This window comes from Syngnathus scovelli, chromosome 10 (assembly GCF_024217435.2).
Source record: "Syngnathus scovelli strain Florida chromosome 10, RoL_Ssco_1.2, whole genome shotgun sequence".
NCBI lineage: Eukaryota > Metazoa > Chordata > Actinopteri > Syngnathiformes > Syngnathidae > Syngnathus > Syngnathus scovelli.
Genome location: NC_090856.1, coordinates 58703 through 80780, shown reverse-complemented (window position 1 = coordinate 80780; position 22078 = coordinate 58703). Strand labels below are relative to the sequence as shown.

Genomic DNA, 22078 nt, shown 5'->3' with positions numbered 1-22078 from the left:
CATCTTCCGAGGGAGGGGAAAAACATGGCTGTGTCGGCTTCTTGAGTGCTGCTGTCAACTTTACGTTTTGATTGTCCTGTAACTGACGCGATCCAGCTCAGCCCTTCTCTTGATTTTAAATGGGCCAGTGTAAGTTTGAAATGATAAAATGAGTAGTTGGGCTGGCTTCTCAGAAAGTGAACTGCGGAGATTGCAGCAAAAAGGTAACCTGTCGTTGAACTTTTCTCGTCTGACGTTTGTTTGGATTCGCTCCACAAGAATACGGCGCTTTATGCAATCGTTACAGACTCCGTGATAGCAAGCAAGCACAAACTCCGGGCGCCCGGTCGGAGTCGGCAACAAGTGCAAAGAGAGAAGCTAGTGCAGCGAGCCGCTCAGGCTCAGGGTGAGGCTGAGGCTGAGCCTGAGCCTCAGGTATGCAATGGAGTCGTGTCGCTCAATAAGCTGCCACCCGAGTGTGAGCACATGGCGGCGCCAGGAAGCCCGGCTGCCAAAAGCCACGCGCAGCAGAGGCTCATCGAAGAAAAGACCCAAGAAAACTGTCAAGCTGCCGCAGAGAAGCCAAACCCGCTAGTGAAGGAGCTTGACAAACAAGAAATCGAACTGTTAGTACTTTTGTTTGATCTTTATTTGCTCCAAACTGATGATGCCATTTTCCATTTCAACACATTGCTTACATTGTTGCAGTCGAGACAAGACTCGCCTGGAGCAACTGCAACGGGAGCAAAAAATGATCGAAGAAGCAAATAAGCGCAAGAAGGCCCTGCTTGCAAAAACCATAGCCGAAAAGTAAGTGTCTTTGCTTAGCCACGTACAGGGAGGAGGGTGGGAGCATGGGAAGGAGGCTCCTGGCTGTCATGTCCAAAGATCAAAAGCAACTCAAGATGAGCGCTCACTCAATGTAGGTCCAAGCAAACGCAAGCTGAGGCTGTGAAGCTCAAGAGAATCCAGAAAGAGCTGCAAGCCCTTGATGACATGGTTTCCAACGACATCGCTATTCTAAGAGGAAAGATCGAGCAAGCCAGCTGGGACTACACTACTGCCAGGTGAAGAACACACTTTGCATTCTAGCAGCAAAAGTTAAAGCCCAACACTTGGGGGATAAAAATGTTGACACTTGGGGCATAAAAATGTTGAGTGGCGGTGGGCTAACTGACAGACACCCACTTTTTGGGCAGAGTCTGCTGGATTTGACACATCAGGAATTGAAGTGACATTTCAGTCTTGTTTTTGATCTTCTTTTCCTTGTTTCTTCCAGAAAGCGCTACGAAAAGGCAGAAGCAGAGTATGTGATGGCCAAGTTGGACCTCCACAAGAAAACAGACGTAAAGGAACAGCTGACAGAGCACCTTTTTGCTATCATCCAACAAAACGAGCGCCGCAAAGCCCTTAAGCTGGAAGGACTGATGCAGGAGTTGAAGCTTCAGGCCACTGAGGAGCAGCTGGAAAGCCAGAAGGTGGAAGAAGACCACGTGGGATGCTTTGAACTGCAAGGACGTGCCGAAGAGCGCCATGGTGTCTCGGAAGGTCAGGAGGGAACGGAGCAATGGACGCTGACAGAGGAGGAAAGTCAGAAGAGCGATGGCCTCCAGGTGGACCATCAATTGAGTCACAAAGTACAGCCTGCGGAAGATTGGAAAGCATGAAACACTGGCTTGTGCGTGCGTGCGTGAGCCATTATGCTGCTTTCCTCATGTATCATTGTCACTTTACTTGTATATATTGACCCAAATGTTTTTTGTCACTGTTATTGAAAAGAATATATTGGTGGTCATTTAGTCTTTTTTTAACGTTTACATTTTGGGTTGTCTGCTTATTCTCCCTAACAAATGAAAATAAACGGGTAAGATGGGAAAATGTCTGTTTTAAAAAAAATAATAATAATTACTCACTTGCATCCAACTTCTGTGCACTAATAGTTGCCGAATAATTTGTCAAGTGCCCGCTCCTTCAGCACCTCGGTCAGCCACGTGACAGTGACGCAGGTCGTCATGTGCACACAGACGTTTTCCACAGAAAGCCATATTCAGGTTTGTGATGAACATTTTGGCTTGATGTCACTGTGGATGCTAAGTTGACATTGTTTAAGATGCCTTTGTCATGACAACTTGACAAAAACAACACAACATAAACATAGCAGACCTAATTGTCAAACATGCATTCCAAAATTATAATCATTCAATGTTTTTCACATACATAATACTGTGAATTTACCTTGGCTCTGTTAATTGTATGTATTCAATCATGGACACAATTCCATGAATTTATAACACATGCGCATCAAATTTGTCACACCGGCTGTGCTAATGATATGGATGACGTAGCGGATTCTGCCGCTAATGATAGGCATGACGTAACGGCTTCTGACGCTAATGATATGCATGACGTAGCAGGTTCTGCCGCTAATGATATGCATGACGTAGTGGGTTCCGCTGCTAATGATATGCATGACGTGGCGGGTTCTACCGCTAATGATAGGCATGACGTGGCGTGTTCTGGCTTCATGATTAGCTGAGAAGTGTACATGATGCCAGAAGTAGCCTACGAAAAAAAAAATCGCAAACCGGAGCTCCCAGTTTTTTTTTTTTTTTTTTTTTTGCGGACGTGACGTCATTTTCGCGGGAAACGGTAGCAGCCACCTTGCGTCGTCCAGAGTTGCTAGTTTGACTTTGAAGCATAGTTCTAGTCCAACTTGATTTGGTTCAGCATTGCCCAAGCCGAGAACGGTGAAGTCTAACTGTCTTTTTTCCAGAATGAAAACCAGACAGCAAGGAGAACCTTTGAGGAAGCTGAAAAACTTTGAATATGGGTAAGTACTACTCGTCTTTTCGAAATGTTTGATCAATTCAAGGGTCAGCGTTACCCTTTCAACGTTAACTATCATGGATCTGAACAGACGTCTTGGAACATAGCGATTTAATTGCCTTTTCTTCCATACTTGCTTTGAGAAGAATTGTGAATTTGTTTTGTATATGTGAAGCCCTTTGAGACTGCTTGTGATTTAGGGCCATATAAATAAACTTGACTTGACTTTTCAATCGGCAACTCAAATGCGAACGTATTCAGTGGCTGCATCTCGACAACTCCATATTTTTGTTGTTTAATTCAACCCTTGCTTCAGGTCCTCAGGGCTAACCTTGAAGATATATTGCTCCTCAATCTTGGTCCTTAAATGCCATTCTTTAGTAAAAATGTTGTTTGGAGCCTTTGCGTTGAAACGTTCTCATCTGGTTTTTCTTATTTATTCTATGCTTCCACCGCAAGGGCTGCCCAGGTGGACCATGAGAACGCTCCGATCCTGCTCGTCGCCCCACTCCCCAAGAGATCCAAAAGGAAGTCCGCTCAACTCGTTTCTTCTCGGATCAAAAAACAATTGTGAGTGTTAAGACTCAACCATTAAGCGCGGTCATCTGAATTTGGTAGATAGGCTTCTGATTAGGCAGATTTGCAGGATAACTGAAAACATGAACACTGTTTCTAATTCATAACTGAAGTTGTTCAACTTGTGAGCTTTCTGACTGACTCAGAAATCTTCTGGATGAGCAGCCAAAGCCGGACTTGGACACTGAAGACGAGGAAGAGTTTGTCCCATCAAATACGGCACTGTATAGTAGCAGTGACGATGAGGAAATGATTGATGGTGATGAAGGAGAACTAGCGAGGAAAGGTAGACGGCGGCGTATTACTGAGCGTCTGCCGCCTCGTTCGGAGAAAAGCCCGTCCGCCGCTAGAGCGTGCCGCAAAACACGCAGCAAGAAGGTAAATGATATGAAATATGCCCGTGTTCATGGGGTTCTTAGCTCATGAGCACTCATGAAGACCTACTTATTTACACAGGGAGAAAGTGATACTCCTCGCCATGGCAGCCCCACAATCCCCAGCAGGTTGATGCCAGCCCCACAACCGAACTACGTATTAGAAGTGGCCAGAACAAGGTAAAAAAAAAAAATCCAACAATGCACAAGCACAACTTGTGTAAAGCCATAGTTTGAGTGTGAACGGACTGGGCGGGCGTGTGGATAATGCATCTGACTTGTATGGAAAAGCGCAATAGAAATCCAATGGTCATCTTTTTTATTCGATGATCCTTGTACGTATATCAAATGTAATAAGTTTGAATGTTTGTCTTGTTTAGGCTACACGTGTCGTCGGTGCCCGAGTCGCTACCCTGCAGGGAGCAGGAGTTTCAAGACATTTACAGCTTTGTGGAAAGCAAAATCATTGATGGCACAGGCGGGTGAGAATTTTTGAACATTTTTTGCCAGGAACACTGCGAAATGGATTGCAAGTCGTTCGTTGTATGACACAGTTTTCAGAATGTGTTTGCTTTCTCGAGCTGGACCCAGCAAAGGCAGCATATACGAATGCAGTTGACTTTTGCAGCCCTTTGCAAAAGAAGCAGACGGGGCTGGCTGGCTGATACTACGCTGCCACCTTAGATCTGGTTGCAGAACCCCTACAGCAGATTCTGTCACTTAGCCCCCTTCTCCAAGCAGGGGAGGGGGAGTGTATAAGAGGGCTTAAATGGTTGTCAGCATTTCTGCTGAGGCAACCACTCTGCAGCTATTACATTCCAGAGGACCAAATCGCGAATCTTCCTGAACTGGTGCAAAGCGTATCTGAGATGAAATGAAATGAGAGTGACATTGCGCGTGCGCGCCCATGTGTTTTAGGTGCATGTACATCTCTGGTGTGCCAGGGACGGGCAAGACGGCGACAGTGCACGAGGTGATTCGTTGTCTGCGGAATGCAGCAAACGCCGACGAGATCCCATCGTTCCACTTTGTTGAGATCAACGGGATGAAGATGACAGACCCTCATCAAGCCTATGTTCAGATACTTGAGGTGAACAAAGTCTTCAGTGTGAGCCTTTCAGTCAGAACATTTATTCCCAGGAATGACTCGACTCCGTAGCACACAGAATACGGAGGTGGCTTGCTAGTCGGGCTCTTTGTGGCTCTTTGACCAATGTTGCCTTCACTCCACTGAAATGTACGGAAAGCAAGCTAGTAGGCACGTTTTCAGCCAGCACAAAAGCTCAGCCTTTTCCAGACTCGGGTTGAAGATGTGCCGCTCCAGTGCGCAGGCAGGCCTTCGGCAGACCAGGAGCGTCACGTCAATACGTAGTACTCTGGTCATGCCTTCTCTATGCTGAGCCGTCAGTCCGTAGCGTTACGGACGCACGCACGCACGCACGCACGCACGCACGCACGCACGCACGCACGCACGCACGCACGCACGCGTGTGTTCATTTTCAACAGTCTCATTGCAAACATTTTGTCCAGAAACTAACGAGTCAGAAGGCCACAGCTGACCACGCAGCTTCACTCTTGGAGAAGCGATTCAGCAACCCTGCTCCCAGAAAGCAAACCACTGTGCTCTTGGTGGATGAAGTAAGAAGCATTTTTTAGTTCTACTTGTACAATTACTAATCATGGAATGGGGAAAAACGTTCCCATCTCACGCCTATTTTGAAAGAGACTTGTGAAAACAACACGTGCTTGTACGAGACTGAATTTGTTTGGGAATTTCTCTAATCCGCATCATTTCAGCGCAGTCCAAATGATTTTAGGCGATGTCTCGCTGGAGTTGTAGGAAAGCAATCATGAATGTCAACTTTTGCCCACATCTCGAGAAGCCATGAAGTGTTGTTCAGCCTCAATCAACTTTTCCGTCCTGTGTACCTTCCATCTGTAGTTGGACCTCTTGTGGACCAGAAAGCAAAATGTGATGTATAACCTCTTTGACTGGCCCACGCGGCGCCATTCCCGCCTGGTGGTTTTGACCATCGCAAACACTATGGACCTGCCGGAGAGGATCATGATCAACAGAGTGGCCAGCAGACTGGTGAGCAAAATTGGGAGGGAGCTGCTGTCCGTCCGTCCGTGTCAGGATTGGCCGTGTTTTGTTTTGTTTTATTCTTACGTATTGATGATGTCCTTGTTTTTGCAGGGTTTAACTCGAATGTCATTCCAGCCCTATGGATACAAGCAATTGCAGCAGATCATCATGTCTCGTTTGAACAAAATCAAGGCCTTTGAAGAAGATGCTTTGCAGCTGGTGTCCAGGAAGGTACTGACCGGCACTCATTAGCAGATGAGTTGCTTCGCTACTCCAGGGGTGGGTTCCCTTGTCCTCGGGGTGGGTTCGCTTGTCCTCGGGGTGGGTTCCCTTGTCCTCGGGGTGGGTTCCCTTGTCCTCGGGGTGGGTACCCTCGTCCTCGGGGTGGGTACCCTTGTCCTCGGGGTGGGTACCCTTGTCCTCGGGTTGGGTACCCTTGTCCTCGGGTTGGGTACCCTTGTTCTCAGGTTGGGTACCCTTGTCCTCAGGTGGCCGCTCTGTCGGGCGACGCGCGTCGATGTTTGGATATCTGTCGCCGAGCCGCGGAGCTCTGCGAGCACGCCGTCGCTCGCACTTCGGTCGCAAGATTGGTAGGGATGGATCACGTGATGGATGCGCTCAACGAAATGTTTTCTTCCTCCTACATCGCAAGCATCAAGTAAGACCCTGAGCGTAATAATTCATCCATTTGATGCCATGAAGTAATGGTGCGTGCTTTTTGTGTCAGTGCAGGAACAGCTTCAATTCATCCATTTGATGCCATGAAGTAACGGTGCGTGCTTTTCAGGTTTGCGTCAGTGCAGGAACAGCTCTTCCTTCGCGCTGTCATTGCAGAGTTTCGGCGCTTGGGTTTGGAGGAGGCCACTTTCCAACAGGTAAAGGAAGCAAATCACAATTAAAAAGCACGCATCGGAACCGTTGCCACCCTCGTGCCTAGGTGTTGATACAGCACCAGGCTTTGTGTCGGGTGGAGGGTCTGCAGTCGACGGGCGTATCGGAGGTTCTGGCAGTCTGTCAGCGCCTGGGAGCCTGCAGATTGTTACTGCTGGAAACCAGCCGCTTGGGGATCCTGCAGCGTATTCGCCTTAACGTTAGCCAAGATGACGTTCTCTATGCGCTCAAGTCGGACTGAAAAAGGGATCCTCTTTCATGACGGAATTGAGCTTTTAAATGACAAGTAACAAGCAGGCGTGTACACTTGCGAAATTACAAATACACAGATTGATATGTTTTGTCCACATATGATTTTACTATAGTTGTCTTTTTGTCCTGTTTGTCAAAATGCGATCTATCCGTACTCAGTGTTTGTTTATGTGCTCATGTCAATAAACTTTAGCATAGGGCTACTGTAGTATAGTAGACATGTTTATTAGTGTGTTAACAGACATGTATGTCTTTCTTTCATTGTCGGATTAACCCATGAAGCATTCTCACTGAATGTTACCAACTTAGCTCAGATGAGACGAAAAGTACTTTTCCATGACAGGCTCCAGAACGGCCCACTCTGGTTCCACTCTGCCCTGGCTTCGCTTGGACCACCGTGGCATGGCCTACGTTGTCAAGTTTATTGACATACTAGCCCCTAGTCACAGACGAGTCTCAAAGTTGACAATTATTCTCAACATCCCCTGTTCACTGATAACTCACGGGAGGGCAAGGCAAAATGCACAAAACCCAAACTGGGAACTCTTGAGAAGGGACCACAGATGGGACATGGGATCGCCCTTCCAAGATGACCAGGCTGCAATGGATGCAGAGTGAGCAACATACAATACAAAAGCAATCCAAAAAAAAGCTTGTGTTGATGTCCGTAGTGAAAATGAAGAGCTGCAGGCAGGAAGATGCCCTCAATTGTCACAGCAGAGGGGGTCATCCGCCTCAGATCTCGTCCCGATTGCTTGACGTGGACTCCAGACAGACATTTTTGTTCAAACATACGACTAAATCAACTTGGCATTGCTGAATTCAAAACAAATGTATCAATAGTTAGGCAAACTTTCACTTTATTTGTTATGGCTGTATTCAAATCCTATTCAGACTTCCACTTTATTTGTTGTATTCAAATCATATGTTCTCCTGGTCAAATTTCAATTTTCTTTTGTTTCTCTCTTTTCATGATTACGGCAGTACTGTAGTGATGTAGATAGTGTGTGTGTGTGTGTGTGGGGCGTGCGTGTGTGCCTCTGTCTGTTTGGCAGTGAAAGCCTTGGTTGTAATCCGGACGGGACTAGATAAACAGAATTGCTTCAACCCGCTTCCTTTTTCGACAAGTCATCTCAAACATGATGTGAAATGAAACTGTAATAAGTGTGTTGTTTATGTCCTTGCCGAAATTCATCGTCGTCGTCTTCATCATCGTCACATCCGCAATTCGAAAAAGATTATTGGCTGATAACTTGAAAACGTCACCGGAAGTGTTTCACCCAGGGCGGGAAAATATCCTTGTCTTCCGCATGTCAAACATTACTGTCCAGTGTGAAGCCCAGCAATTTTGTTTCATTTTATTCAGGACACACTTTAGATTTAAAAAAGCAAGCCAAGCCGGTCTGGGGACAAGTTTGCGTCACGTCGTTAACAGGTAAGAGAATTCGCGTGCGTACGTGCGTGCGTCTGAAACGCTAAGCGTGTCGCCTTGTACACATGAGCCAGCAGTCCGATTTCAGAGAAGGGTGAGGGGCTGCAGTGACCAGGGCATCTTTTTCTTTCCCCTTGTATAGAGCAGCACGGAATCATGCAAGCCTTTTTGAAATCAACAACGAGACCCCAGAAAGACAAGTGTGCTTCCGTTTCCAGCATTGAGAAGAAAGCGAAGCTGACGCCATGGGTTGAAAAATAGTATGTATCAGCTCCGTCATTCATTTTGTCCAATGAGCATTACATTCCTAGACACATGCTTCTCCATTTTCTCATAGTAGGCCAAAGTGCGTTGATGAAGTCGCCTTTCAGGAAGAAGCTGTAGCGGTTCTCAAGAAGTCACTGGAAGGAGCAGATGTAAGTTTATTTACGGCAAACTAATAACGTTACGAGATACGAACCGGAGCCTTCCGATTTTTTGCTTGTTTGCTTGTTTGCTTGTTTGGTTGTTTGTTTTTGCAGCTACGTATTTCCCAAACAATTTTGGACTTTTCTTAAAATGGTTCAGCCCTTCCCACTGGTATATATGGATTTGTGTATACTGTAGCTTGGAAGAGTTGTTCACTAGCAAAACTTCTCCAACTTGTGTCACCGATTTAGCTTCCAAATCTACTCTTCTATGGTCCACCTGGAACAGGAAAGACCTCTACCATATTAGCTGCTGCGAGAGACCTTTATGGGTGAGTGAGTGAGTGAGTGAGTGAGTGAGTGAGTGAGTGAGTGAGTGAGTGAGTGAGTGGCATGATCAAGGTTGCTTTCAGAGGAGTATTTGGACCGGGCGTCTTGATCCTGATGTGTCTTTTCTCTCCTCTATCCAGCCCAGAACTATACAAGCAGAGGGTGCTTGAGCTCAATGCTTCGGATGAAAGGGGCATTCAGGTCATCAGAGAGAAGGTCAAAAACTTTGCTCAACTCACTGTTGCGGGGACTCGGCCAGAGTGAGCACGATTTTAGAAGTCCTCGCAACGTCCATTTTTCTCATGCCTTGAAATTCAACGAGACGTGCGTGCGCTGCCTTTGTAGCGGGAAGCCGTGTCCTCCTTTTAAGATCATCGTCCTGGATGAAGCCGACTCCATGACCGCACCAGCTCAGGCCGCGCTCAGAAGGACAATGGAAAAGGAGGCCCGCACCACACGTTTCTGTCTCATTTGTAACTATATCAGCAGGTGAGCACAGTGCATATCACTGCCAAGCAAAAGCACAAAGTTGAGTTTTGTCTTTCTGTGTATTGTGTAGGATCATTGAGCCCCTAACTTCCAGATGTTCCAAGTTTCGTTTTAACCCCCTTGCCGATCACGTACAAGAAGAGCGTCTGCTGGAGATCTGTGAGAAGGAGAACCTCAAATACACAAAAGAGGTAGGTCGTAGTAGCAATGCAGAAGTCCACTCAACACGCTGAAACGTCCAGACTGGCCCAGGAAATATCAAGAGAGAGAGAGAGAGAGAGAGATTTTACAAATATCTTTCGGACCGATGAAATGAGAGTGGCTCTTGACGGAGCAGCTGGACTCGTGGCTGGATCCGTAGCGGGCGCAGAGCTCCGCTCCGCTTCAAATCGGATGCCGGCGCGCTACCGGTATGGGCGGCTATTATTTAAGACGAGCTGCTTGACCGTTTCCACTTCCAATTTATGTACGTATATGGATATGTTCACGTTATTCAATTTCATTTACTTTGTATTTGAATGAAATGTCATTTGTAGTTTCTTCACGTTTCACTTATTTCATTTGTTTTTCTTTGGCCTTTAGAGTATCTTAGCACTGGTGAAGGTGTCAGAGGGAGACCTGCGCAAAGCCATCACTTTCCTTCAGAGCGCTGCACGACTCGATGCCAACGGTGAGATTACAGAAGTTGCCGTCATGGAAATAGCTGGGGTAAGATGGGATTTTTACCTCTTCTGGCTCAATGTGAAGCATTGATCAAAATGGATTCATTTAAGGCTTATGGATAGCGCTGACGTGACTGGAGGTGGCGGCTTGTTAAACGAATGAATTGAAATTGAAAGCCAATGTGGTTGCAGGCTGTTCCTCCCGACATGATCAACAATTTGCTTCAGGTCTGCTTCAAAGGAAGTTTTGAGAAACTCGAGTTGACAGTCAGGGTAGGTTGCTCCGTGTCACTTAAGACTTGCTAAGTTGCCATCGTCCGTCTCACGTCAAATCTTTTCTTTGTCAGAGCGTGGTGGATGAAGGCTACGCAGCCACGCAGGTCCTGAGTCAACTTCACGACCGCATCGTTGAGCACGACTCGATGAGTGACGAGCACAAGTCTGTCATCGCTGAAAAAATGGCGGTAGGATGCACCTTTATTTGATTTGGCCTGATGACGCGCAACCCCCTCCCCCCACGCCCCCCCCCCCCCCCCCCCCCCCCCCCCCCCCGTATGTGTATTATTGAGAAATGTAAACACGATCGTATTGATATTTCCAGCGCAGTGTACGTTGTTGGCCGCTAGAGGGGGTGGGTGTATCACAAGTTCATTTGAAGTGAGAGTGGTTTACCTTGTCAAGTGTCCACGGAGGGAGGGAGGCTGGCTGTACTAAGTCAATTAACCATCAACTCTAATGTTTTCCTTGTGTATTTCAGGTGGTGGACAAATGCCTGGCTGACGGTGCCGACGAATACATGCAGCTCCTCAGTCTATGTTCGGTAATGTTCAGCTGTGAAGTAGTTCAGACCCCCTGATCCTTGATTATTATCTCTTTTTTTCTTTTCTTTTCTCGTCTTGAACTCAATCCCAAATGCTTTGACTAATAAAGTAATTGTGCTCATGAGACACCTTGAGTGGGAAAATGATAAATTGAGCTTTTTAGTGAAAAAGGGTCCATCCCGGCCAGTCTGATTATCCCTTTAAGTATTTTGTTTGCGAATCTTGTTTCAATGACTCTTAAGATTTGACCCTCGTGAGGGAGGATAAGTGGTTGATTTTCTCTAATAGTCGAACTTCCACAAAGAAATCCCTTTGGCATGGGCTGTTTGGGCGACAGACGCATGACGTCCTGCAGGGGGTCCCGTAAGACAGCCGGATGCCAAAGTGGATGCCGTTTATTGAACTAGAGAGAGCTGTCTAATGAAATCCCACAATTATGTGCAAGTAAGAATATGGCCTAGTTTAGGTACCAACAACGCTGCGGTTGCTTTTTGTTGGTTTCTGGACGGAAGATACTCTTCACCTTCCCTCCCTCATTTGAATGGTTTTACAAAAGACGTTTGTCAGTGCGTGCTGATGGTACTCCTCTCTACCTCCACTCGGTCAGCTAAGACGCTTTTTAATAGGCAACTTGAGCAGAAAGTGTCCCTTCCATGTCAAAGTCTGATAGTGCCTGCACTGTGTCCGGATGTCTGCGCTTAGCAAAAGGCAAAAACACCAAAAGTCCCAATATGGGTCTATGAACTGGATGCAGTCATTCTATGTATAGACGATTCCTCAGAGCTCACATCATGCTCGGCACCGTAATTGTTGTTTTGCTTGCTGCCGGAACTGGACCTCTGCAGTGCTGAGATTTGAAATTCAAATTCACACAGGACTCGGGTGCTTAGAGCACCCATTTAAGTTAAGCCAGACACATTTCACATTCTTATATAGTAAGTTATGTATTGAGCAAGTCATTAGGGCATGGTCAAATCAAGCATATGAATCACGCAAACATCCTGGGCATCCGAAAATATTTTTGGCCAAAAAAGGGAAAAGCCCAACTTACTTTGAATAGTCCTGTAAAACGATAACGGATTTTGTCATGTTATCGAGCATTAACGAGCTCACGGCAACAATTATTTTCGTTTGATTGTTTTGCGCTGAGGAGAGAAGCAGTGAGGAAGGAGAAAAAAAAGAAATTCATTTTTCCAAATTGACTTTATAGTCAGGTGAATATGACACCTACCTGCATTGGATATTGTGCGCATGAGCAGAAAGTGGTATTTTTCAATGGGGCAAAACATCACGCGGTTTCTTTATTAGTTCACAAAATGAGATTTGACTTTTAAAAGACATGAAGTAAACGTCTTTGAAAAAGTGTCTAATATGGATTGGTTTCCGCACAAATCATGCTAGCTGAGCGCTCAGCCAGCTTCGCTTTGCGTGGAAACTCCAAGAATTCTTTTGGTTGTTCACGCAAACCACACACTGCTAACAGCTGTGAAGTATTTCAGACCCCCTGATCCTTTTTTTTTTAAAAAATTATTTCTCGTGCTGAACTCAATCCCAAATGCTTAGACTAATAAAGTATTTGTGATCACGGGACACTGACAGCAAACCAAAGGTCAGGTTTGCAAGTTTGAAGGCAAAGAGGTGGGGGCAGGTGACGTTAACGAGAAGCAAAGGAAAATAGAAAGGGGAAACACGGAAAGGTTCTGTAAAGAAGGCTTAAGAAATGTTCTTTTGCGCTCTGTTGCGCATTCTGCATGCAGACTCTCCACCCCTCCCTCACTCTTACTGTCTCCTCTGTAATGAGCTCCAGATGTGCTGTTGAAGACCCGAGTGGGTGGGTGGGTGGGTGAGGGCAGGATTGGTGCCGAGGGCGGGCGGGCGGGGGGGAGGGAGGGAGGGCGGGCGGGGTTCTTGCATCGTATGTCAGAAGAGACTCGGGGAATGCTGTCATACCTGATGGAGTGGCTGGCCACGGCCCGCCTGCCTGCCTGCCTGCCTGCCTGCCTGGGGTGAAGAGGGGGAGGGAGGGAGGGAGGCAGGAGAAGCGAGAGGGTGAAGAGTGCGGGGTTAGGGTTAGGGGGCTCTGGGTGGGTGATGGGCTTTAGCTTGAAAAGAGTTCCACATCTGGAATCACTTCAGGTCAGCCCCAACTCTGGCCATGAAAGGTGAGACCAGGCGCCTGGCAGGGGAGAGGGGGAGAGAGGGACAGGGTCTGACACTGGACATACCACAGTCAGGGATCAGTGATCAGGAAAACAACCAAGAGCAGAAAAAAAACATCTCCAAAGAAAACAGGAATATCCTTTTTTTAATGTGGCATGCAAGACGGAAAAAACGTCCAAGCCACATCAGCGAAGCGCCATTTGATTACGACAACGCGCCGATCGGCCCAAAATCCCGTAGGGAACAAAACTCAAGCAATCATTCATTTGAGTCAATTACTCTAACGTAAATAAGGATGAAATATTTGGCGCAAAGGGAATTGGCTGCTTTTAGATTATATGAAGCAGCGTGTCAAAATAAGCTTCTTTTTTTTTTTTTTAACAAACTGCTTTCTTTTTGCACTCAAAACAGTCTCATAGTTAAGTGTAAAAAGATTCAGCAGTCGTTTAATATAAAGAACTGAGTACAGCAACGTCTCGGATCCAGAGATGAAAATACTACGGTAGCGTATCGGCGTATTCAATATACGTACTTATCCATGAATTTGGTCGAGGTGTAGAATGTTTGCTCTATGTAGTATATTTAAAACGAGTACGTACACGATTCTGCCAGGTTTTCCATATCTGCACAATTACTGCAAATTGGACAGCAATTCTTGCAAGTCCGACTGGCACATGGCGTACATGAACAAATGTTGATGTTTTTATTGTACAGCTTATTAGGGGCCAGGGAGAAGGGACAGCATCAATGGCAATTCAAGAGTTCAAATCCCTTCATTGAAAGACGCTCATAAATATCTGGGCTTGAAGATCAAATTGTATGGCTAATGCAATCATCTCAAAATAAAACACACAAAGCATAGCTTGAGGTTTTTCTCTGAGGAAAAATTCAAGTTGTAAATCTAGCTCTAATGGCTCTCGCAAGGGGTCCAAGATCATGTTGCTCTCTAAACGCTCCCAACCATAAACATACCCACTTCTTATGGTTATTTCTTATAGTTAAATGGGCACAATTTATTGGGCTGGATGCCTGCACTCATATATTTTTTTTATATATATACATATATATGTATATACTATATATATATCTATATATATCTATGTATAGGTGTGTGTGTGTGTGTGTGTGTATATATGTGTATGTATGTATATGTATATATATATGTATGTGTGTGTATATATATATATATATATATATATATATGTATGTATTTCTTTTTTACTAATTGCATCTGATCTGCTATGCGATCTACTGAATTGTAGACTGTGTACTTTATTGCTTGAAATCCATGTTTTTATTAATATACATATTTTTTTCTGTTACATATGAATGAACATCAAAATGATCTACTCGGAGATACAACAGCCTCTCGTGTATATTGAAAACTTGGGGTTGTCATTGGTAAAACGTGGAGAATCAAATCAAAAATGTAGTCAGAACCATGGCTGTTACTAATACTGTTTAAAAGTAGAGGAAAAAGAAAAAAGTCGTCAGAGGGCGTCGTTTGACTCTCGCTCCTTCTGTGCCCGATAACGGCACAAAACGAATGGGGGAAAAAAACATCTTCCGTATCAGTCACGATAACAAAACTACACAGATATTTGATTACGACATCAAGTTGAGATGTCTTTAGTATAAACAGTGGTTTGTAAGACAAACAAAGTCTTGGAATAAAACGTTTTTTGCGTCACTCGGTGACCACATTTTGCATTTGTTGTGCAAAAATCTATCTCACCGAATTTTGAATGTAAAAAAAAAAAAAAAGCAGAAAACTCCAGATTATGTGGGATGAAACTCCTTCCAAAAAAGATGGTTGTCTGTTGGGGTGGGTCCAGTGGTTTTGAAGGTCCGTCCCCAAACGGATATTGGCGCACGCACGCACGCACGCACGCACGCACACGGTGTCGTAGCTTTCAGTTCACCGTGGGAACCTGGTTCAAGCTGTACTCCTTTGCTTTGAGCCGCAGGTTGGCAATGCTGTTTGCCATGTTCATTCCCTGGGACGCGTTAGTGTTGGAGCAAGTCGGCGGGTAGGTGGCCATGGCGCTAGCGCGGCAAAGGGAAGGAAACAGAGGATGTCAAAGGCTTTGAAAAGTTCTGAAATTCCAGAAAAGTAGCAAGCAGTATTGGAAAAGGTCATATTGTGACCTTCAAAAAAAAACAAACAATCTTTTGACTGTTTGAAGGCTCATGGATGATTTGAAAACCCAATTATCTTGGTTTGCATGGAAACCACCGTATTGGCTGGGTGACCTTTGCGCTTAATTCACAAAAGTATTTTTGACCGACAACAATGTTTCTTTGTGTTTTGACAATAGGTAGTATTTTCATACAGACGCTCTCAAATGACGATATGGCAATCAGTGTTGCACCTGAATGTGTTCAAAGCACTTTTATGTTCCAAGTTGGTGTGATTGTGTTTTTAAGTTAAGAAATAATACATTCACTAAAAACAAAATATTTGTGAAATATTTTGAAGGACGAACTTGGAAAATTCAATGCAGTGAGCAAGCTGATTTCAAATTTGTGAAGTGAACTTTGAGCTAGGTTATGTAGTTAACGATGGAACTTTCTTTGCATGTGAGACCAACCTGTACGGAGCGGCGCTACCCCAGGAAAGATAATCGTTTGGCCGCGGCGCAGGGCGTGGGACGATGGGCTGCTCCACTGCCGTGACCTCTCCGGAGTAGGATTTCAGGAGCGAAGCGTTCTTGCTAGCCAGCATAGCGCGCTCGTTTCGACGAAACTTAGCTCGCCTATTTTGAAACCAAACCTGCAAAATGAGACGCTATTTTTAAAAATCCACTCTGTAAAGCGAGCGACACGGATGGTCCCATTGTAAAGGCTGCGATGACCTTTCCGCACACCTACATACGCCAATCGGATCTAATTGGAGCCAATCAAATATATATATGTATCATGAGCTAAGCCTGTAATGAGCCTCTAACCTTCCAAGCACAGCATGCTAAAACTCCCGGCCGGCCGGTCGGCCGGCCGGGGCAGCTAATGTTGTTGCTCACTGTGAAATCATATCCATTATTAGATGGGGCTTGCTGCATGATGACGCATAGCCTCGGGAATGAGCTCAAAGACTCTATTATCAAAGGATTTCTGCATTTCTTTCTGCCTGCTACACATTAATCACAGATGTGCTCCTTCTTGCTCCAAGCTCACAATTTCCTTTTCCCCATTTTTTTTCTGCAAGACCATTTTTGCTGGTGTTGAAGCACAGGGAACTCGCTCGCACATAATGTGTGCGTGTGCGCATATCTGTACGTCTATATACATTTCTTTCTTTCTTTCTTTCTTTCTTTCTTTCTTTCTTTCTTTCTTTCTTTCTTTCTTTCTTTCTTTCTTTCTTTCTTTCTTTCTTTCTTCCTTTCTCTCTCCAAATGTTTTACGACTTTTAAGAGGCCAGACAGGTGAGAAACGTCTGAATTGTTGCTGTTATTGTATACTGTAATCATGTGTCATCCAAACGTATCTCCAGGGAGGGAGTACAGTCAAACTACTGTCAGCAAATTGTGATTGCCTGCTGCATAAAACGTCTTCTCACTTGTCTGTGGAGCTACTAAGGCAAAGTGCAAACATCCTCAAAGGCAATTAGCCTCTTAGTATAAACCAAGAGCTAACCGACAATACCAGGTGCCCCGCTGCGGGAAGAATCCCGACTAGCAAACATTTCGAATGTCACGCTTGAGAAGTCTAAGCATTACTGACTGCAATTTAGGCTTCCCTGAGACTTTGACATTTTATGGCTCGATTTTTGATCAAATGTTTTGTTTCAGAGGCGCTCCTGCAAGAAACCCGGATGGAAAAAAAGAAAAGAAACGTCTTTCAGAGTAAGTTAGAGCAACTCTGTTATTTGTAATTTCACGATATTTCATAGAAATATTGCAAGTGATATTTGTTCCAATAAGTCCCAGACTGCAACCCATAAAATGAAAAAAAAAAAAAAGTGAATATGCCAAGATGGATTAGATTAGATGTGTCATGCCATGCCATGCCCCGCCCCTGTCGTTACCTGCACTCTGGCCTCAGTAAGGTTGACCCGGCGGGCCAGGTCTTCTCGAACAAAAGCGTCGGGGTAGTGCGTTCTTTCAAAGACTCTCTCAAGAGCCTGGAGCTGGCTGCTGTTAAAGGTGGTTCTGTTCCTGCGCTGCTTCCGCTTCTTCTTTTCCTCCGTGTTCATCTGCTCATCTTTGCCAAAAGAAAATCAAGGCGTAGTTAGGTGTCTTGTCGTTTGAGTGCAAAGAAAGCTAAATGATCTGAAAACGGATTTTGCTTCAGGTAGAGTTGCCTATCAAAAGCACTGCAAATCAAAGAGCCATTGTAATGCCATATACTATACTCTAGCTAGCTACCAATCAGAAACTGCTTCTCATTATTTGCTTTACAAGCTAGGAGTAATATGGTGTGAATAGGGTTGCTTGCGTCATTACAGGTGGGGATGAGCAAAGATTGTTGAATATGAAGAAATGTCCATTTTGGACTTTGAAATAGGAATAAGGGTGAACTGATTCTCAACCACTAAAAGATGATCAGCGGTGCCCATGCAAATGACCCAATTTCACTTCCCTTTTCTTCAAATCCATCTATTTTTTTTTTGTTTTTTTTCATTCATGACAAATGTGTCTGTGTCGTGGCACAAAGAACAATTAAACGCTCTTCCTCTCGGGTTTATTATCACGACGCTACAAGATAAGCCAGTACATACGTAAATATTACAATTAAATGACGTATTATATTACTTCAGGATTCGTAGTGCTTATGTACAACTTTAAGCTTCCCCGAAGAATGAATGATAATCACCCAAAATAGTCCAATAAGTTAGAAATATTCTTGTACTAATGATGAACTGTTATTCTATGACTTGGCAGTATTTTAAATTACAAATGTATATATGAATCGGGACGTTATACCTACTGCTGCCGTCTGTCATTTGCTTTTGGTTTTACCATCTGAGGCAGGCTTGTCTCTCATATGCAAATATTTTTCAACAAATCAAATGAAACGGGAATATACAGAGGACTGAAAGGGGAACAGCTCATTGTTTTCTTCCTTTGTTGTTCTAAAATGCCCTCCCTATAAGCTCAATCCACCCATCCATCCATCCATCCATCCATCCATCCATCCATCGACAAGTGTTCAGGGTCGCGGGGCGCGCTGGAGCCCATCCCAGCTGACATTAGGCGGCGGCGAAAGGCAGACTCCAGCGCGCGCTGGTCGCCAGCCAGTCGTAGGGTTAGGGACAAACGAGCAGCCGCACCCACATGCACGTTGTCACCGAGCGGGAATAGATCGCACGCCACAAGTCGGCCGAGTGTTCACTATCGGCGACCCAAGCCGAGTCCTACAAAGCATCAAATCAAACTGGGATTTTTTCCTCTTGCGCTGTTACAAGTTCCAATAGTAAATACAGTCAACTGGACGGAAACTACAGAACGCTTCGGACTCCAGGAGCGTGCCGTTTTAAAAGACTGTAGAAGCATTCATCCAGCCAGCCACTATTTGCACGGCATCCGTGATTTCAGAAATAAGGTTCATTTTGACCGGCTGTCAGTGACATACTCGTATTAGATTCAATTACCAGTTGAGAAGTTGAAAAACTTGTTGACCTCTAACCCTTCATTAAAAACAAACAGTCGCCCGTCACACAGTAATTGATGAGAGCAGGTCAATTACACAAATGGTTTTCTCAGCGTTGTCACGCCATGTTCTCGTAACTCTTCTCCATTTCTGTTGCCCTTTTTTTTTTCCTTTAAATGATATGATTATTCACTATAATGGTATTTTTAGTATATATCGCATTTTGTATTTTCTGAGCGTTGTCACGTAATGTTCTTGTAAGTTTTCTCCATTTCTGTTGCCCATTTTCTTTCTTTAAATGATACGATTATTCATTCTAATTGTATTATTATACATCTCGTTTGGTATTTTCTGCTGCGATGCTTCCTGTAAAAATAAGTTGTGTATTGTATTGTTGACAAGCAGCATATTTAAGACTATGCGCAACTTTTCATGTACTTGACTCGACTGAAAAAACATATTCAATTTGGTAGATGGAATTGTAGAATAATAATAATAATCATCATCATCATCATCACAATAATAATAATAATGGCAAAATCAAGATTTCGTTAGGTATAAATCAATTACCGTGAGTGTTGCTGTTAATGCGTGCGGGTCTGAACAAAATGCCAAGCGAGTCTAATTTAACGATAACTGCGTGTCTCACAACAAGGTGTTACAGGATACTGTTATACGTGTTTAGAAACATTTTGTCTCTTTTTCTATTCATAAAAGCGAATAAACAAATGCTTGCTATTAGTTTGCCATTTATTAGCAGCTTTTGATCGAAAGCGTGTCCAAACGTGACGTACGTACAATCCTGCCAAATAATAACAACAACAATAGTAATAATAATATTTACAATAATATGACCAATAATCATTTCAAAAAGGCATCGTTTTGTTTGCTATACTACAATGCTCAAGAATTTACGAGTTAAAGCTGTTCCATAATATTTTTGTAGGCTATTTGCAATTCCTAGCGTTAAAATGGTTCATTTAATGAACAGCAGATGAATGTTAACAATGTAGTCGGAATGACACGGAACGCATATGCCTTTCGTGCCTCGGGTTTGTCGGGAAAGTGATTAATTCCACCTGCTGTTTTAAGTTCCAATGTGATCGAGTGACAAGTTAGTTCATTTCTTAATTGTGAGAGCAAAGACAGGCGCGTTACTCATGACAAACCATTAGCGTCCAATAGTCTGAGAGTGTTTGACAGCCCCAAAATAATCGTAAATTAACGATATGACCTAGCCACTTCCACTCGCATTTTTCTCTGTCACTCCTCTCATTTTCAAAGATAACAATAACAGTCATTAAGGCCCAAAAGGTTTGGAGAGGAGAGGAGAGGAGAGGAGAGGCGAGAAGAGAGAGGAGGAGAAGAGAAGAGCTCGCATTCATTTCCCCGACGGAGAGGTTAGAATCTTTGTTTTCGATTGGCTCGGCTGGCGGCGCTTATTAAAAAATTCACTCCGTCTTAGCTCCAGCAGGCCGGCGACGCTCGTGAGAATAAGCGCTCTGGAAGACGGATGCGTGCATGAAATGAAAAAGGGGGAAAGTAAAGCTGCGCGTCGTCTTCGTTCCCCGGCCAGCGCTGCACAAATTCCCGTCGTCTATTGAGTGCTTTGTGGTCGAATGGCTGGAAACGCTGGCAGTTTTATTTTCATACGCGTTGCAGACAAAGCCATGGCCTCACTTACTTGCCATCACACTCCGTTGCCATCGAAGCTCGGTGGGAGAATTAACGGTCACATTTGGGTGAGATGAGCAGTTGCCGAAAAATGCGCCGCTAGCATGTACATTTTGTGCACGCGCAGATATGTATTGTCATCAAATCTTTTTAAAAAGTTATTGCCGGCCGGGGGATTTGCTTGCACACGGCGATTTGAGTAGGCCGAGCGACTTACTGTCCTGTTGGTTGGTGTCGCTTCCACTCGTCAGTCCCGGGGACTCCAGCATACTTCTCCCGGCTTCCCCGACGCTCTCGTCCGCCTGGTTGCCCACCATTTCCCCAGCTTCTTCCAGATCCAACAGGTGACTTACGGAGAAGTTCTTTTTGGCTTGCAAGTTATCCAGGTTGGACGAGATGGGGCTCTCCAGGCGGTTTGCGACCGTGGCCTGCCTGTCCATTACGTGTGCATAACTGGAAGTCATGACGCGACAGGGCAACGTAGAATTGGCCGAAGCGCCAAAGCAAAGCAAAGCAATAGATCCTTCTTAGCTGACAAAATCAAAGAAGAGGAGAGTTCATTTGTTCATATCCAAATGAGCCACAGAGGGCTCAATCAAACGTCAAGCAAAGTTTTCTACCTGTCGCTTTCCCGCCCGTAATCAAAGCTTTCTCTCGTATCCATACAGCGGCGAGAAGTTTTCTCACAAGAGAGATGGTCTGAATTGTGTGGCGGCTGGATCACATGTGAGCATGGGAAGGGCCGCTCGCTGCTGCCTGATGACGACCAGATGTTCAAAACGCGCTGTGTCCTTTCAAAGTTTGCACAACTTCAGCAAACCAAGGAAAGAAAGACCCCCCCCCCCCTCTCTCTCTCTCTCTCTCTCTAACTGTCTCTCTCTCTTTCTCTCTCTGTCTCTCTCTGTCTGTCTCTGTCTGTCTGTCTCTCTCTTTCAGGCTGGCTCACTGAGTGGAGCCCCATAATTACGTGGCACTGCATGTGTCTGACTTTGGACGGGGCCCCTCAATAAGTCACTTCCCCCCCTTTGGAGAAAAGCAAAGCATCGTTGCCATCAACACTCTCCTTGGGCTGGCAAAGCTCACAGCGTAATGAGGGTGAAGGCAACATGTTAATGGTCACAACATGGCACAATAACAAAGCCGCCGAGGTAAATGTCCCTCTTTTCACTTCAAATAGCATGTGTGTGTGTGTGTGTGTGTGTGTGTGTATGTAGCTAGTTTGCTTCCAATGCTGAGAGGTTCTGAGTCCCGTCAGCTCAGGTCCAATGTGCGGGCTTTGCATGTTCCGCCGCTTAATCCGTACAACGGCATCCCGCTAATGATGCGTCCCAATTGCCTGTACGTGTGATGGCGGTACGCGAGTCAGCCAGGATAGAGCCGACTCAAATGAAAACACATTATGACACATCTCAGCTTTTCAAATGAAGAAGGAGATTTCATGTGACCAAATAATAAGAAGAAGAAGAAGAAGAAGAAGAAGAAAAATGTTACAATTCCAGGGTGCTCCTTGTGTTGCACATCGACAACAAT

At 44.9% G+C, this 22078-nt stretch overlaps 4 protein-coding genes across 9 annotated transcripts; 3 read left to right on the top strand and 1 right to left on the bottom strand.

Moving 5' to 3' along the window:
- Position 1: 1 nt before the first annotated feature.
- On the top strand, positions 2-1857 carry gorab (golgin, rab6-interacting). Its single transcript, XM_049732125.2, has 5 exons — positions 2-203; positions 287-605; positions 688-789; positions 906-1046; positions 1259-1857. The coding sequence occupies exons 1-5, from the start codon at positions 149-151 to the stop codon at positions 1644-1646; spliced, it is 1005 nt and encodes a 334-aa protein (XP_049588082.1). The 5' UTR covers positions 2-148; the 3' UTR covers positions 1647-1857.
- A 741-nt stretch (positions 1858-2598) lies between these two features.
- orc1 (origin recognition complex, subunit 1) lies at positions 2599-7200 on the top strand. Of its 4 annotated transcripts, none has more exons than XM_049732118.2 (12): positions 2599-2809; positions 3265-3375; positions 3528-3759; positions 3838-3935; positions 4136-4237; positions 4674-4845; positions 5286-5393; positions 5698-5847; positions 5953-6072; positions 6330-6499; positions 6629-6716; positions 6779-7200. In XM_049732118.2, the coding sequence occupies exons 1-12, from the start codon at positions 2754-2756 to the stop codon at positions 6971-6973; spliced, it is 1602 nt and encodes a 533-aa protein (XP_049588075.1). In that variant the 5' UTR covers positions 2599-2753; the 3' UTR covers positions 6974-7200. The 4 variants fall into 4 exon arrangements, with proteins under 4 accessions (XP_049588075.1, XP_049588076.1, XP_049588078.1 ...); XM_049732121.2 differs by having other exon boundaries at positions 2617-2809; positions 3275-3375; positions 3547-3759; XM_049732120.2 differs by having other exon boundaries at positions 2617-2809; positions 3275-3375.
- Positions 7201-8246: 1046 nt separating this feature from the next.
- Positions 8247-11251, top strand: rfc4 (replication factor C (activator 1) 4). Its single transcript, XM_049732124.2, has 11 exons — positions 8247-8419; positions 8559-8676; positions 8754-8832; positions 9076-9155; positions 9294-9413; positions 9499-9642; positions 9713-9833; positions 10225-10350; positions 10497-10577; positions 10652-10768; positions 11062-11251. Exons 2-11 carry the CDS (start codon positions 8573-8575, stop codon positions 11158-11160), a joined length of 1071 nt encoding a protein of 356 aa, XP_049588081.1. The 5' UTR covers positions 8247-8419; positions 8559-8572; the 3' UTR covers positions 11161-11251.
- A 3285-nt stretch (positions 11252-14536) lies between these two features.
- Positions 14537-21382, bottom strand: prrx1b (paired related homeobox 1b). 3 transcript variants are annotated; one of them, XM_049732126.2, is made up of 5 exons: positions 21169-21382; positions 20766-21001; positions 17310-17485; positions 15877-16058; positions 14537-15331 (listed from the first exon to the last, which is right to left on the bottom strand). In XM_049732126.2, the coding sequence occupies exons 1-5, from the start codon at positions 21210-21212 to the stop codon at positions 15199-15201; spliced, it is 771 nt and encodes a 256-aa protein (XP_049588083.1). In that variant the 5' UTR covers positions 21213-21382; the 3' UTR covers positions 14537-15198. The 3 variants fall into 3 exon arrangements, with proteins under 3 accessions (XP_049588083.1, XP_049588084.1, XP_049588085.1); XM_049732127.2 differs by having other exon boundaries at positions 20766-20980; positions 21169-21381; XM_049732128.2 differs by having other exon boundaries at positions 20766-21379.
- Between the last annotated feature and the right edge of the window lie 696 nt (positions 21383-22078).